At 37.3% G+C, this 13,781-nt stretch overlaps 1 protein-coding gene across 3 annotated transcripts in view; it reads right to left on the reverse strand.

Moving 5' to 3' along the window:
- The window catches only part of Magi2 (membrane associated guanylate kinase, WW and PDZ domain containing 2), a 1,650,859-nt gene that overhangs the window by 493,943 nt on the left and 1,143,135 nt on the right, over positions 1 to 13,781 (reverse strand). For all 3 annotated transcript variants that reach the window (XM_029562367.1, XM_008830783.3, XM_008830782.3), the window contains exons 5-6: positions 11,327 to 11,537; positions 704 to 783 (exon numbers count right to left, since the gene is read on the reverse strand). In XM_029562367.1, coding sequence (XP_029418227.1) covers positions 704 to 783; positions 11,327 to 11,537 — 291 coding nt within the window. The remainder of the gene's footprint in view (positions 1 to 703; positions 784 to 11,326; positions 11,538 to 13,781) is intronic.

Consider the following 13,781-nt stretch of genomic DNA (forward strand, 5'->3'; position numbering starts at 1 on the left):
TTTAAGCAAACAAGAAATACTCTTAACATTAAACTCAGTATTTTTAGAAATTACAAAAATATTCAGTAGCAGACTTAATTTATATAATTTACTAATTTTAAGACAAGGCTTGCATTCTAAATTGTTTAAAAAAATTCTTCTCATGTATGAAAACAGTCCATTTCTAAGGAAGTCTATATTTATACCAAGGCCTGGAAAATAGTAAGGATCACCTAAGACATTCATGCAGTAGTTATTTTGTTTAATTGTTTATAGAATAAGGTAAGTCTTTACAATACTGGTTCCTTAGTAACTGGCAGCATGCTGTTGCCTTTGCCATGACATCATTTGCATTATTTACAGTTCTGTGATGCTGCTTTTCTTTGCATCATACCTGACTACTGTCAAAGGATCAGAGAGTCCTGAGAGAGACATATTGCAAACAAAAAGTCCTTAGTACGTGGTGGAAAGTCAGGTCAGGAGTCAAAACGAACCAGCAGAAATGACAGAGATGTGATTTCAGCACCATCTCCTCAGGGAGGAGAAGCAAACACATGGCCCTGCTGAAACGCCGACTTCACTGTCTGCTATCCGAGCACTAAATACTACATTTAGAAAATGGTTTCAACCAGATCATCGCCTTTTCACACAAGTCCCTCTTTTAAGAAATGCAAACATTTTCCAAGTGCACTGCTGAAAAACCATAAAAAACTTAACAACCTACCATTTTCTTTGCACTCTTCTGGAGGTTTAGCCTTTTTCGCGAGTCGTGGATCCAGCCATGATGTTGTCTTTGTGTTATGGCTGAAAAGAAAAGAGATCACTCTGAACAGACACATACTGAAAGGAATCAAGTTTATTCCTTAAGAAAAAAAATAAGCGGGGTTAGTCTAACAAAATTGCAATCGATACACTTAATTTGCTTACTGGTTCTAAGTAGCCCTGAAGGAGGTGTAAGAGTAATTGTGCAAGGCAGCTGTAAATTTGGCAACCTCAGCTCCCTGTCCTCAAAGCAGCTATTTTTATTAAAATCAACTAGAATGTTGCCAAGTTAACCTCATTGAAAATTCAGAACTCATCCAGAGCAAAAGGAATTTATTACAAATACAGGATTCTCCAGTTGGGAGAGCACAGGCCCACACTATGATACTGCTTCCTGAGTTTTGCAGAATAAGTATTTTCATCTTAAACCTTCCCTTTTCATAAACAATTGTTTTGCTAACTGCAGAGCTAGCAGAGGCAGTATAAAAGTGATGCAAATTACAGCATGTTCCTGTGATTCCTACATTTCCTCCAAAAGTGATTAATAGCAATTTCATTAACTCACATTAGGCTATCTTGCTCCTAAATACGTTCATTCCAGCCAAGAAAGGAGATGATAAAAATGTCTGCATTCTAATGTTTCTCAAATAGAATTTCTAGGAATTCATGAAAAAATTATTGTTTAGAAAAATTTAAAAAAAGTTTCCTTATTTTTATGCCAGAAATCTAACAAGCAAAAAAGGCCTTCTCAGAGGAGAATTTCTTAAAATGATTTTGTCATCACCTGTGTTGGAATAACCTGGTGGATTTGTTAGTGATGCATTGAGTCCTCACAAAACTACCAGGTCAGGGGCATCTCAGGGGAGGGGGATGCTGTGTGAGGTTGCTACCAGTTCCTGTCATTGAGAAGCAATCCAGGATATTCCTATGCATCTTATAAGTCAGAAACCATTCAATGGCTGAACTGTTCATTGAATATTTACCTAGAATGTTTACTGTCTACAGCTGGATGAAGAGATCTCAGGGACAAATGGACAAATTACCAAAAATGCATATTTGTGAAGCCTTCAGGAAAAGGGTGTGTCAAGTAACAGGTACCAGGAGGTGTGAGGTTTACACAAGCAGCAGTCAGAGGACAATGAATGAAAGATGAAAGGGAAGAATAGAAAATAGGTTAAGTAGAAATTAGATCCGGATCATAAAGGTACTTGAACATAGTTGTAAGGAGGTCAAGATGTTAAGGATAAGATGCATTTCATAAGTTTTCTCTCTTCAATTCTAGCAGAGCCACAAATATTAGCCAGACAGTGGGAGAAACAATTTGTTCTTGAAGTAAAGATCAGAGAATTTTCCTAGAGAGTACAATTAATAACAGACTTGTGCAGCTGTTTCCTATTTCAAGAAGGGGATCTCAAGGCAGAAAACAGGGAAGATAGAGCTAAGACAGATGATGGAAATCTATACCAAGGTGTCAAACACTCTTCAAGCAGGATTTTCTAGAAGATAATCCCATCTCTGCCTATGAGTAGGACATTGCTGGGCTGAAAACAGACATTAAGATTCATGAGTTATGGAATCCCTGATCCCGAGGAAAATTCCCTTTTCCTTCTGTCTTTCATGTGGGACAGGGAGAAAACCCTCCTTATCACTTTCCTCAACTATATGAGCTCCCCAGTAACAGATACTTTGGAAAAGATCTCTAATAATTTAATCATATAAAGTCTACAAATTTGAATAAAAAATAAATCATCAGGAAATTATGCCAGCTTCTATCTTCCCCTGATTCGACCTTTTAAAGTCTGGTGGTGCTTCATTTTCAATTTCAGGAGGACACAGTCATCTGCTCCTAACCCTCATTTTTATGGTGTCAATATAATCTAGTCTCTTCTTTGAACTGAGAGTTTGATGTTCATGGATGGAGGTTTTGACTATTCTGAATGTGAGATTGTGACACTGGCTTCAATGTCTGACACTCTTATTCTATAAAAAGAGACAGCCACTTTAAAATGCTTTCTGTACAAATGCCAAAGTACAAAGTCAACACCTGCTTGTGTGTGCATGTCCGTGTCTGTGTGTGCACGCATGTGTGCACGCAATTGTGTTGATCTTCATGTTTCTACTGGGCAAGGGAAAGCGTTGGGAGGTAAGCAAGGAAAAAAAATACACTTTTTTTTGGCTCATAACTTTCTTTTAAATCCTTTCTCCATTTTGGGGAGAAATTGTTTCTAGGTCCTTTAGACATATTCATAAATGCAAACACATCCATGGATAAACACCAAGAAGCCATTTAGTGTGCCACCACAGGGTGTCAAATTGCCATTTCTATACCACACCAGCATAGGTGTCCAATGCTGGCTAGTTTAGTAGAGAGCTGTGTGAATTCTAGCTTTCCTGAGTTTATATAAAGCATTTCATTACAGAAGGCATTTTTAGGTTGAACTAGTGTTAGCAGTGTGTCACTTTAATACATTTTGACAGATTGAATCTCTCATAGTTAACAGCATTTTTAGATGTTCTACAGAAATGATTCTGAAAGAAATGTGGGGAGTAGTTACCTCCAGTAATTGTCTTAAGCATCACATGAAGACATAGCACAGTATTTTTCAATAGTGGCTCTCTGCAGCCTTGTAATTTGCATGCCCCTCCAAGGTGCGTTACAATGGGATATTTTTAATGCATTTGGGAGACAACACACCAAATAACTTTTCTACTTTCCTTAGTTTATGTATTTTAAATCTTAGTAACTTCATTTGAGATTAGGATTAAATGCTGGACAGGAAACCATGCTCAAAATGGAATCACTGAGAGATTTTTCACAATATGTATGTGTCTTTTCTCAAATTCAAGGAAGATATTTATTTTCATTTTCTTAGCTAGGGCACACTTAGATGCTCAGCATCACTTTTCTGTGCCTATCCAAGATGCGGCACCAAAAATGACAGGAAAAGGGAATACCGGTGCTTTATCATCTCATGTTCCATTTTAAGTCTCTTTAACTGACAGAGACATCTGTAGGTGCCATTTGCACAGAAATTGTTCTTATTCTAGTTGGGGAATGCATTTTTAGGGATCTTTGAATCATAATAATGTCTCGATTTACATTTTTCTATAGCTGAAACTAATATGATGATCATGAAAACAATCAAGATCTATTCAATTTCAATCAGTGTCAAATTTAAGACTCCTGATGAAAATCGAAAACAAATGATTTGTCCTGTGTACCTATCCCAAACCCTTTTCTAATGTTAAACTATATACTGAGTCCCTGTGGTGGTCTAGAATAAACCAGAACTGAAATTTCATTCAAATATGAAATTCTAGTTTAAATTCCTATCAGGATGTCCTGGAAGATACACAGAGACTGATCAAGAATGGATCAAGAATGTCTCTACATTTTGCAAGCTTAACCTTTGCCAAACTGACAAAAGCAGCAGGTTAAATCATAGCATCTTATCTTCTGAGAAAACATTTCTTTCACATAAAGCATGCCTCATTTCAACAGGAAAAGCTATTGCTGGTACAGCAAGCAGGTCATTGCATCAGGGTCACCATCTCACACCTCCAGACTGTCTACTCCCACCCCATTTAATACTAAGGACCTTGTGGTTAAGAATCATTAAGTCCATTTTTTTATATGAAGAAGAAAGGTTGAGAGCATCAGGGTAACTTGTCCAAGGTTACATAACTAGTACATGAAAGGGAAAGGGCTGGTATAAATCCAGATCTTACCCAATCCCAGGCCCATGGATTTTATGGTCTGAAAGTAGAGGCATGTTAGCTCTAACCTTGCTTTTCACGGACAGGTACACCATCTCCCTCCCTCAGGTGGTCTAGTCCAGTCTCCTGCTAGTTATTTAGGAGCGAGTCTTCGCTTACTCTTTGAGGGTAGTATTCACTACCTTCCCTTGAAAGTGCTGAGTGTCATGTACTTGGAAGGTATTTTGTTAATTGTATAGTTTGTATATGAATATTACAACTTGTGAGAAACAGTAAAGATTACAGTAAAATAATGGTTGGGTATATAGCTCAGGTTCAACACTGTCAAAAAATTAAGTTAATGAAAAACTGTTTAAAATAGTTTATATTTCTCTACAATAATTTCCCAAAGTATTTTATCTTCTAAGTCAGAAGTGAAAGGTTTTAAATTTGATGGAAATTGTCAATGTTGATTTACCAATCGAGACATAGAACAGGCAACACAAGAACTATAGACTTACTTTGTGTGCCTATAACATGTGTATGTGTGTCCTAACAGTTTAAAAGCAATTAATAGCTGCCAGAGATTTGGAGATCACGTGCAGTCATGACATTTTTTCACAAATGTGTTTTCCAGTCTCCAAAGGCTGCATTTAAAAATGCATTATTGAAGATGTCAAAATGTCCTCTGCCATTCAGGAAGATGGTGGTAAACAAATAGGTTCTTGTTGCCTCTTTGTTTTTTGCCAAAGCAATAGGAGTCTCTTTTGTGCCACTAACTAAACTGACACCCAAAACAAAGAAGCAATTTAATGGGATTCCCAAAGCATGTCAATCCAGATTAACCCTGTGCAAGCACTTTTCTATGGAACACTTAGCCTCTGGAATAGGGAGTTTCTGGCCAAGAAATGTACTGAACAAATACCATTTGTAATATAGAAGTTTACTTTGGCCAGTGTTTGTTTGTAAATCAGGGGTGGTATGAATTAATGGGAATGGCTTTGTGGGATGACAGCTATGGGACCTTGGGATTACTATTGTGTCCAAGGATGCTTCAGAACCACATCTACAAAATGAGGACAAATCAAGCCTTTTACACTGTGGTCATGATATGATCTACAGGAAGCATGCACCCTTTTAAAGTGATTATGAGCAAGGTTCCTGGAGACAGACTATAATCTATGCAAGCATGAACCTTGTCAGTTTTGTTGACTACTGTGTTCCCATGGTTTAAAACTGTTCCTAGCACATAGCATGTGTCTAGTAAACATTTATTAAATAAATAGAATCAAAGAATACTGGCTCTGTCATTTCTTGGTTGCACAGCTTCTTGGCAAGTAGTTACTGATTTATATAAGCCTTGCTTTTATACTGTGAGGATTAAATGAACAGAGTGTGAATGTTTAACATATTAGCTATTTTTATTAAGGTAATCTAAACACAGTCTGAAAAAAATGGGCACTCAATATAGGATAAATCATTCAAAATTACATTTGCATAATTTCCATTTGAATTTATAATGAATATTCTGCTTATTACAAGAGATAGTATTAATGAAGATGATGCTGAGTCAAAGAAACTGCTGTCTTTTATACAATATGACGCACTTGTACGTCCTCAAAATTGCTATATACATGTCATTATTACTGTTTTAAAGCATGTTTGGGAGAGTACGATCACTCATAAAATTACTTTGCTTAAAAGTAGCCTATTAGATATTCACTTTCCCCCCACTAGATATGACTGTAAATGATAAAATGCTGTTTTGATCACTCATCTAAAGGAGTAGCATTCACAGTGTGGGAAACATAGTTGTCCCATTAATTCATCAGTTTGAGAGCAACAGAAAAAGTGCTCTTAAGTTGTAAATACAAAACTTGTACAGGATTTAGCCTTTGGAGTTGGATAGAAGGCTTAGCAGCTACGAGTGCTTCCTGGTCTTCCAGAAAACTTCAGTTCATCTAGGCTCATTATGGCCTATAAGTCCAGCTTCAGGTATCTAACAACCTATTCAGGCCTCAGAGGGTAACTGCACATACTTTGTATACACTCACATAAATATGCGCACATACACATGGAAAAAAACAATTTTTAATTAAAAATAAAAGAAAAGACTGAGTCTTAGAAGCCATTCTACGATACCAAATAAATTAATAAGTATTTCCAAACATCATCACATAGAAGACTAATGGAATGACTTTTTTCCTTAATTTAAAACCTATGCTTATATCTAATTTTAGTAATATATACTTGTTTTAGAATAGAACTCTGTTTAGAAGCAAACAAACTTGTATATACAAACCTTTCACAGAAAACAAGAATCTTTCTCCATTTTCTTACTTATTTTCTGTTTTATTATGATCTTAACCTCACAAGACACAGAATTCAGTAACGTTTGGTGGGGGCGAGGGTTCCTACAGGGGAGAAGTCTATGACGACTGGAAGTGGATATCAGAACCTCCGATCAAGAGGAGAGTTCTCACTGAAGGAAGCTCTTCTTTCCCTTCCATCTATCTCATTTATCTTCTTTCACTTTTTTCTTTGTTGTTTTGCCTCCCTTTTATGTTACTCTACCCTCTGTTTTTTAAAATATCTGTCACTGCAACAGTGACAACATACACCAGGACCACAGAAGCTCAAGTCAGATGAAATCTCAGTATTAAGGTGGGGAAATGGGGAAGAAACCCCAACCCTACCTGAGAACTATTAGAAAGTGATGGTTGCTGGAAAGAGGAGTCAATTTCTTTCAAGGGTGTGACTCTTGGTAAGTTAACCAAACTCCCGTGGATGAATCCAAACTGAAGGACATTTGGGGACACAATTTTGATTCTATAGGACATATATGTATATCAATATATATATTTCGTATATATATGAAATTGTATGAGGGAGTAAGGGGTGAAGACAGGGGAAGAGATCTAAATGCAATAAAGATCTATAAAATTCATAAAAATTCAATAAAAATGTTCTTGATTAAAAAAAACTTAAAAACTAAAAAAATCTATTTGAAATAGCTTATTATTTATTTATTTATTTATTTATTTATTTAGGTGATACTTCCTGTTACATTTTAAATAAATTATTCATTTTTAACTAGAAAGTAAAAAGTAATTAATAAGTAAAAATGTCTTGTACTCTTGACAGGTACTAAGAGATTTTAAGGGTTCTTATTCAGATAAAAAAGATATACATAATGTTCATGTTAATAAATCAACCAACTTGTGCATCCATTTCCACCTGTCTTTTTCAATTGTCCTGTTACCATGACTGGATTCCTCTGTGACTCATGAGTGTGCAGCTTAGTGCCCAAGAAGGTCCTCACTGCCCAGTACTGCCCTTCCCTCTCCCCTGTGAGTCTCCAGTAACAGACCCTTTTCCAGGGCAATTTTATAGTATAGAGTTATCCACAAATTCCTTGTTTTATCAAGAGTAAAAGTACTGACAGAATTATGATATTGCCTGGAAATGCTGATGTTTTTCAAATGTTGTTAAGAAGGGACAGGGCTCTGCAGAGCAGAGTGAGAGCTAATGAGAAGGTGTGGAAATAAGGGACGAGACAAAAACCACACAGATCTTCTCCCTGCCCTGTAGAACCTGAGCTCATCATGCTGAATGGAGATTCACAACCTTTTCAGAGGATGGAAAGATGAATCAGAAATAGGTACAGCACGAACAGTGGATGGGTCTGCCTCACCCTGCAGCCACCTGGCAAAGCAGGTGAGTCACACTGCTTTGTTCCTGCCCCCTGACTTAATCACCCTTCTGTGTTCCTCACTTCATCCTGCACCCCAGGCTTCTTCATTTCCTTACTCTCCAGATAGGGCTCCCTCATATAAGCTCTCTGGCCACAATCGAAATGAATTGCTTACTCTGTTCTGTCTTAATTTTCCAACCTATTTCTTCCTAATATTACCCATTGATCCTTCCCTCCAGCATCAGGGAAGAAATTAAGACAAAACAAAAGACCTCCAACAAACAAACAAAACATGAAATGAAAATGTCAGTCCTTTGCTCACCTTTCAAATGGGCTAATGTAATAAAATGAAAAATAAGCCATTATAGCCCAGGATTTCAGTAGTTCACTGACCTAGAGATGGTTTTTTTCCAGGTCAGCTCAACTCTGTTCATACAAGATGAACTTTCCGAGTCAGTTATTTCACCTTTCTTCCTTCCTTCTAAGATTATCCTTTATTGAATAGTATCATGGCATTCAGATGATGCTTATTGTTTAAGACCACTTGTCTTTCTTTCTCAACATGATAATAAGTTTGAAGGCAGAGACAAAAGCCTGTGAATCTTTGAATGCCAATACTGGCTGGCTGAGGGGAATAATTGAATCACATCCTTAGAAAGAGCCTCATTATGTGTATACATGTAGGTCATGACTTCTGTCTTCTAATATTTGTTTTTATTCACAATTCCCAAACTTGGCAAGGATGTAGGGAAAGGGGAACCCTTATTCACTGCTGGTGGTATTGCAAACTGATGCAACCACTCTGAAAATCGGTGTGAACTCTTAAAAAACTAAAAGTAAATCTACCATATGATCCAATTATACCAATCCTTGATATAGTCTCAAAGGACTCAACATCCTACTGCAGAGATACTTGTTCAGCCACATAGGTTGGTATTCTTTCACAGTAGCTAGGAAATGGAAACAACCTAAATATCCCTCAACCTGATTGCCTCCCAGAACTTGAAGATAAGATCCTATTGCTGAAGGCAGGACATACTTTGGACACTAGACTTGGAGCTATAGGGCTGAAACTTACCTGGAAGCCTCCTCTCTGAAAACTAGCTCCCATAGAATCAGAAGATAATATACAAACTACCAAGGGAAAAACAATCAATGATTCCTTTCAGCTTCAAACTCTATGAACCACAACATTGACCTCAGCCCAGCAAGTAATATCTACTGGTGCTAGAGTGGCACCTTTATCTTGAAAGTTCAGTTTTTAAAGATTTATTTATTTTTTTAATTATGTGTATGTATGTGTATCTCTGTGTGGATGTGTGAGTGTGTTTGAAGGTGTTCATAGAGGCCAGAGGTATCGGATCACCTGGAAATAAAGTTATAGACAGATATGGGTACTGGGAAACAAACTTGAGTCCTTGCCAAGAGCAGTCAGCACTCTTAACCACTGAGCCATCTCTGTAGCCCAAGGAAATTACTTTTTATAATTACAATGGAAGGTTTTTACAGTTGCATTAAAAAAAAAGTTTTGGAAATGATTTTAGCCAACTTATGCTGCTCTCTTTCTATTATTTCCACATCTTTTCTCATCCTGTGGTACATAATGCATGCATCTCATCAGCCTCATGATTCTGAACATCAGTGTCTGGCTTCGAGTCTGCAGTGATGGTATGCTATCCTTATCAACATTAAAATTATGGTTCAAGGATTGTTTAGTTGATCATGTTTTACAAAATTCTATATAGCTTCCTCATACTGACAACAGATAGCTGAGTGTCACCGATTACAGCAATAAAAATAATGCAAGAGACTCTATCCTTAGAAAACAGAATATTTGTTGAAAGGTGGAGGTTAGTGAATCACTTTCTGTAAAACACTGCAACTCTTGTTCATGCTGGAGTCATGCAGAGCGCCAAGTAATTACCTGATTATGGATTCCCTTGGCTACATGTATCAAAGTTTCCAGCTTCACGTGAGAATTGAGTATTGGTATGTGGCAACATTTCAATTTCACAGCTGAGTTATGCCTATAGAGATCTAAATCACAAATCATGATGGGTCGGGAAAGGGAGTCCAGTTTTAATATTTCTCTTGAGTAATCAAAGTATATGTACTTTTTAATCTACTACCAGCACTGAGAACTTCAATTTGTATTATTGTTCCTTTGAGACTCAGACAATTCTGAAGGAATAAGATTATAATATTTTTAGGTTTTATTATTTCTAATCAACATTTTGTTTGTCTGATTCATATTAACTATTTAATTTTGGGTCAAAGCCTTCAACTTTGGAGTTTCTCTACAACAATTAATTATACATTTCATAATACCTAGAGAAGAGCTGGAGGGCTCTCAACATATAAAAATAATAGTGTTTGGGATGATGGAAACTCTAATTACCTTGATTGCATTATTACTCATTGTATACATGTATTAAATTATAATGCTATTCCTCTGTAAATATGTACAATTATGTTAATTATGATTTTTTAGAGTTGTTCTAATAGAAACAAAGGATAGAAGAGCTGAGCATTATTATTAATAGAATATGTGAAAAATAAATATTTTAGAAAAAAAGTCCTAAAAGAACAACAGATTAGGTTGAGTATCATTCAGGAGTTCATGAAAAATTTCAGTTTCTTTGGTGAATTATAAAAATGATGATCAGCACCCAATACCACCTACCCCTCAAAAAATAAAAATATAGGTAAGCAACAAAATGGTGTTTCCTAGAAGTAAGTTTGAGGCGAAGAGTTACATGAACTGTTTCATTGACAGGGCCTCAGAGTCAAGTACTAAATGTATTTATGTTGTGACCAGCAAATACATTGTTTTAAATAGTCACATGCTACTAAAGTCTTGAACATGGTGGTGTACATTTTTGGAAATAAAGTACAGGGACGATCTCCGCGAAGGAGGTGAGTAAGCATTTTCTCATGACTTCTGGACCACATGGGGAGTTTTCTATTTAGACTTCCATTGTCATGAGTTTTACAGTGTAATTGCTTAATTTGTTCTTTGATACAGGTAGTCATAGTCTATGCATTAGCTCTATCCAAGCAATATTCTGTTGAACTGTTAACAGAAATAATAAAACTCCCAGGTTTTCTTTTCAACATATGTTTACTTATGGCATTATTGATATCCCTCTATGTATCATCTTGAGAGCAATGTTCAAAGAAATGTTTGAAACTCACTCGATGAAGTAGACTTCACCCTTCTCTGTATAGGCCATTTCCCAGTTGTCTGGCAGTGGGTCTGAGTCCTCACTCTCCTCAGGCTTTGTTGGCTTTGTATCGTCCATCTGTTCTTTTAGTTCCTCAGGCTGACTGTACACTGGCGCAGGGTAAGGCTGGGAGGGTGTCTCCCCTGAGGCACCTGCGCTCTTGTCCTCATGTTCACTGGATTCTGCAAGAACAAGAGCACATGGTCAGCTGCCCAGCCACAGACACGCTGGAGGGAGTACAGAATGAGGGCACCAGGGGTTGAGCGCTAGGAAGTTTAAGGGGGAACATTTCTGAAAAAGCATAATTACAAAAAGCTGTGAAAACGATCACTTAGACCAATATATGTCCTCTTTTTCCTCATCATTCTTCCCGGTCATTCAACTAATTATTGATGCTTACTCAATCAGAAGGATAAAATGTCTTGAGACAGGTATGGTAGACAAAATAATGATAGCCTAATTTGCTCACGTCCTAATGCCTAAAACGTAAAATTTTTACCTTGCATGGAAAAAGGAGATCTGCAGATGTGAGTAAATGGAGGACCTTCAGACGGGGGGTTATCTTTGATTTCTTAAGTGCATTCATTATAATCAAAAAGTCCTTAAGAGTAGAGAAACAGGCAAAAAGTGGGTGAGAAGATCATGTGACTTCAAAGAACGGCCTGTGCCCTGCAGCCTGGCTGGTTCTGAAGACAGGGCCATGTACCCACAGCCAAGAAACATGAACTACCTCTGCATGATGGAAAAGGTGAGGAAAGAGTTCCTTCTTGAGAGAGGCTAGGAAGGAAGTTAGTCCTGACAACGGCTTGAGTTTAGTCCACTGTAACTGACATCGAACTTGTATCTCTTCAGAGACAACGTCACACATTTTCAGTGTTTTAGACTCCATGTTTTTGGCAATTGGGGACAGCAGCCAAGGAAAATACTAGAATGAAAACTAAAACAGGTACATAGCTTAATAGAAATGATAGCAAGTATAGATTTCTACATATAAGGACTACAAGTTTTAGAATGATAAAAAGGAACAGAGAGGGCCCGGAGAGATGACTCAGTGGGTAAGAGCATTTACTTCACAAGCATGGAGATCTAGGTTTGGATCCTTAGCACCCAAAGCTAGGCATGATCGCACTACCTGGAATGTCACCTGTAATCCCAATGCTGAGGGGGTAGAGACAGGAGGATTACCAGGGCATGCTAGCTAGCCAGACTAGTCAAAAGAACAGCCAGCTCCAGGTTCAGTGAAAGACTCATCTCAATGGAATACGTCAGTAAGTGCAGGACTCCTGACCACCTTCTTTGGCCTATGAGCATGTGCATGGGAACAAACACATGTGCCACACATACATACCACACATACACATCACACACACACACACACACACACACACACATACACACATATACATGTGTAAGAAATAGGCTACCAACAAAAAACAAAGGAAAATTTACCTTAATTGAATAAGTTCTAGAGTTTATACTGAATCTGAGGTAAGATCAGTGAAACAGGGCTGGAGAGACGGCTCAGTGGTTAAGAGCACTGACTGCTCTTGCAGAGGACCTGGGTTCAATTCCCAGCATCCACATGGTGGCTATGAACTATCCTTAACTCCAGTTCCAGGGGAAGCTGAAGCCCTCTTCTGACTTCTGTGGCATTGCATGACATGGGTGCACTCACATACATGCACATATATGCATGGGTGCACTCATACATATAAAACAAAAATAAATAAAATATTAAAAAAATCAACGAAACATAGACCACCCACATCTACCTGAACATTCCATATCACAGTGTTAAAAAGTAGTATTAGCAGGTTACACACAGAAGAATCATGATTACATGTTTTAAAAAGGAGCAGAACAGGATCACACCTTTTATTTGTATAACTCTAGGCTCAACAGTAGACTAACATCTGTATTAGCCCGAGGGAAACACTAAGTACAACAACCTCAGAACATAACTATGCCAAGATATACATTTATCTGGGCAAAGATAATCCCTCTGAAACATGCAAACTTCTGCGTGTAGATGAGCATGTGTCTTATCTAGGGACAATGTTTGAAGAATTGTTCTAACTATATCTTGGTAACCAATCAAATCTCGAAATAGGGGAAGAAAGGGAAAAGTTTTTAAAAAGAAAAAAATAAATGCAGGACAGTACAATACAGTTAAATGTAAACAGAATATGGCTGCATTTTGGAGAGATTTGGAGTATGTATTAAAGACATAGGAAGAAAAATGCATAGAAAAACCTAGTAATAGCATGGATTCCCATATCTTTGATTTCAGATTGGAGGGTGAAAATGGAGACAGATCAGAGAGCAAGTGAATGAGATAATTTAGGGGTCATGTTTTCCTGGGATGAGATGGTTGGACAAATGATTTGGCCAAGGGGTAAGTTTAATGGAGTTACTTTTATATATAT

This window comes from Nannospalax galili, unplaced genomic scaffold, assembly GCF_000622305.1.
Source record: "Nannospalax galili isolate Female #2095 unplaced genomic scaffold, S.galili_v1.0 scaffold312, whole genome shotgun sequence".
Taxonomy (NCBI): domain Eukaryota; kingdom Metazoa; phylum Chordata; class Mammalia; order Rodentia; family Spalacidae; genus Nannospalax; species Nannospalax galili.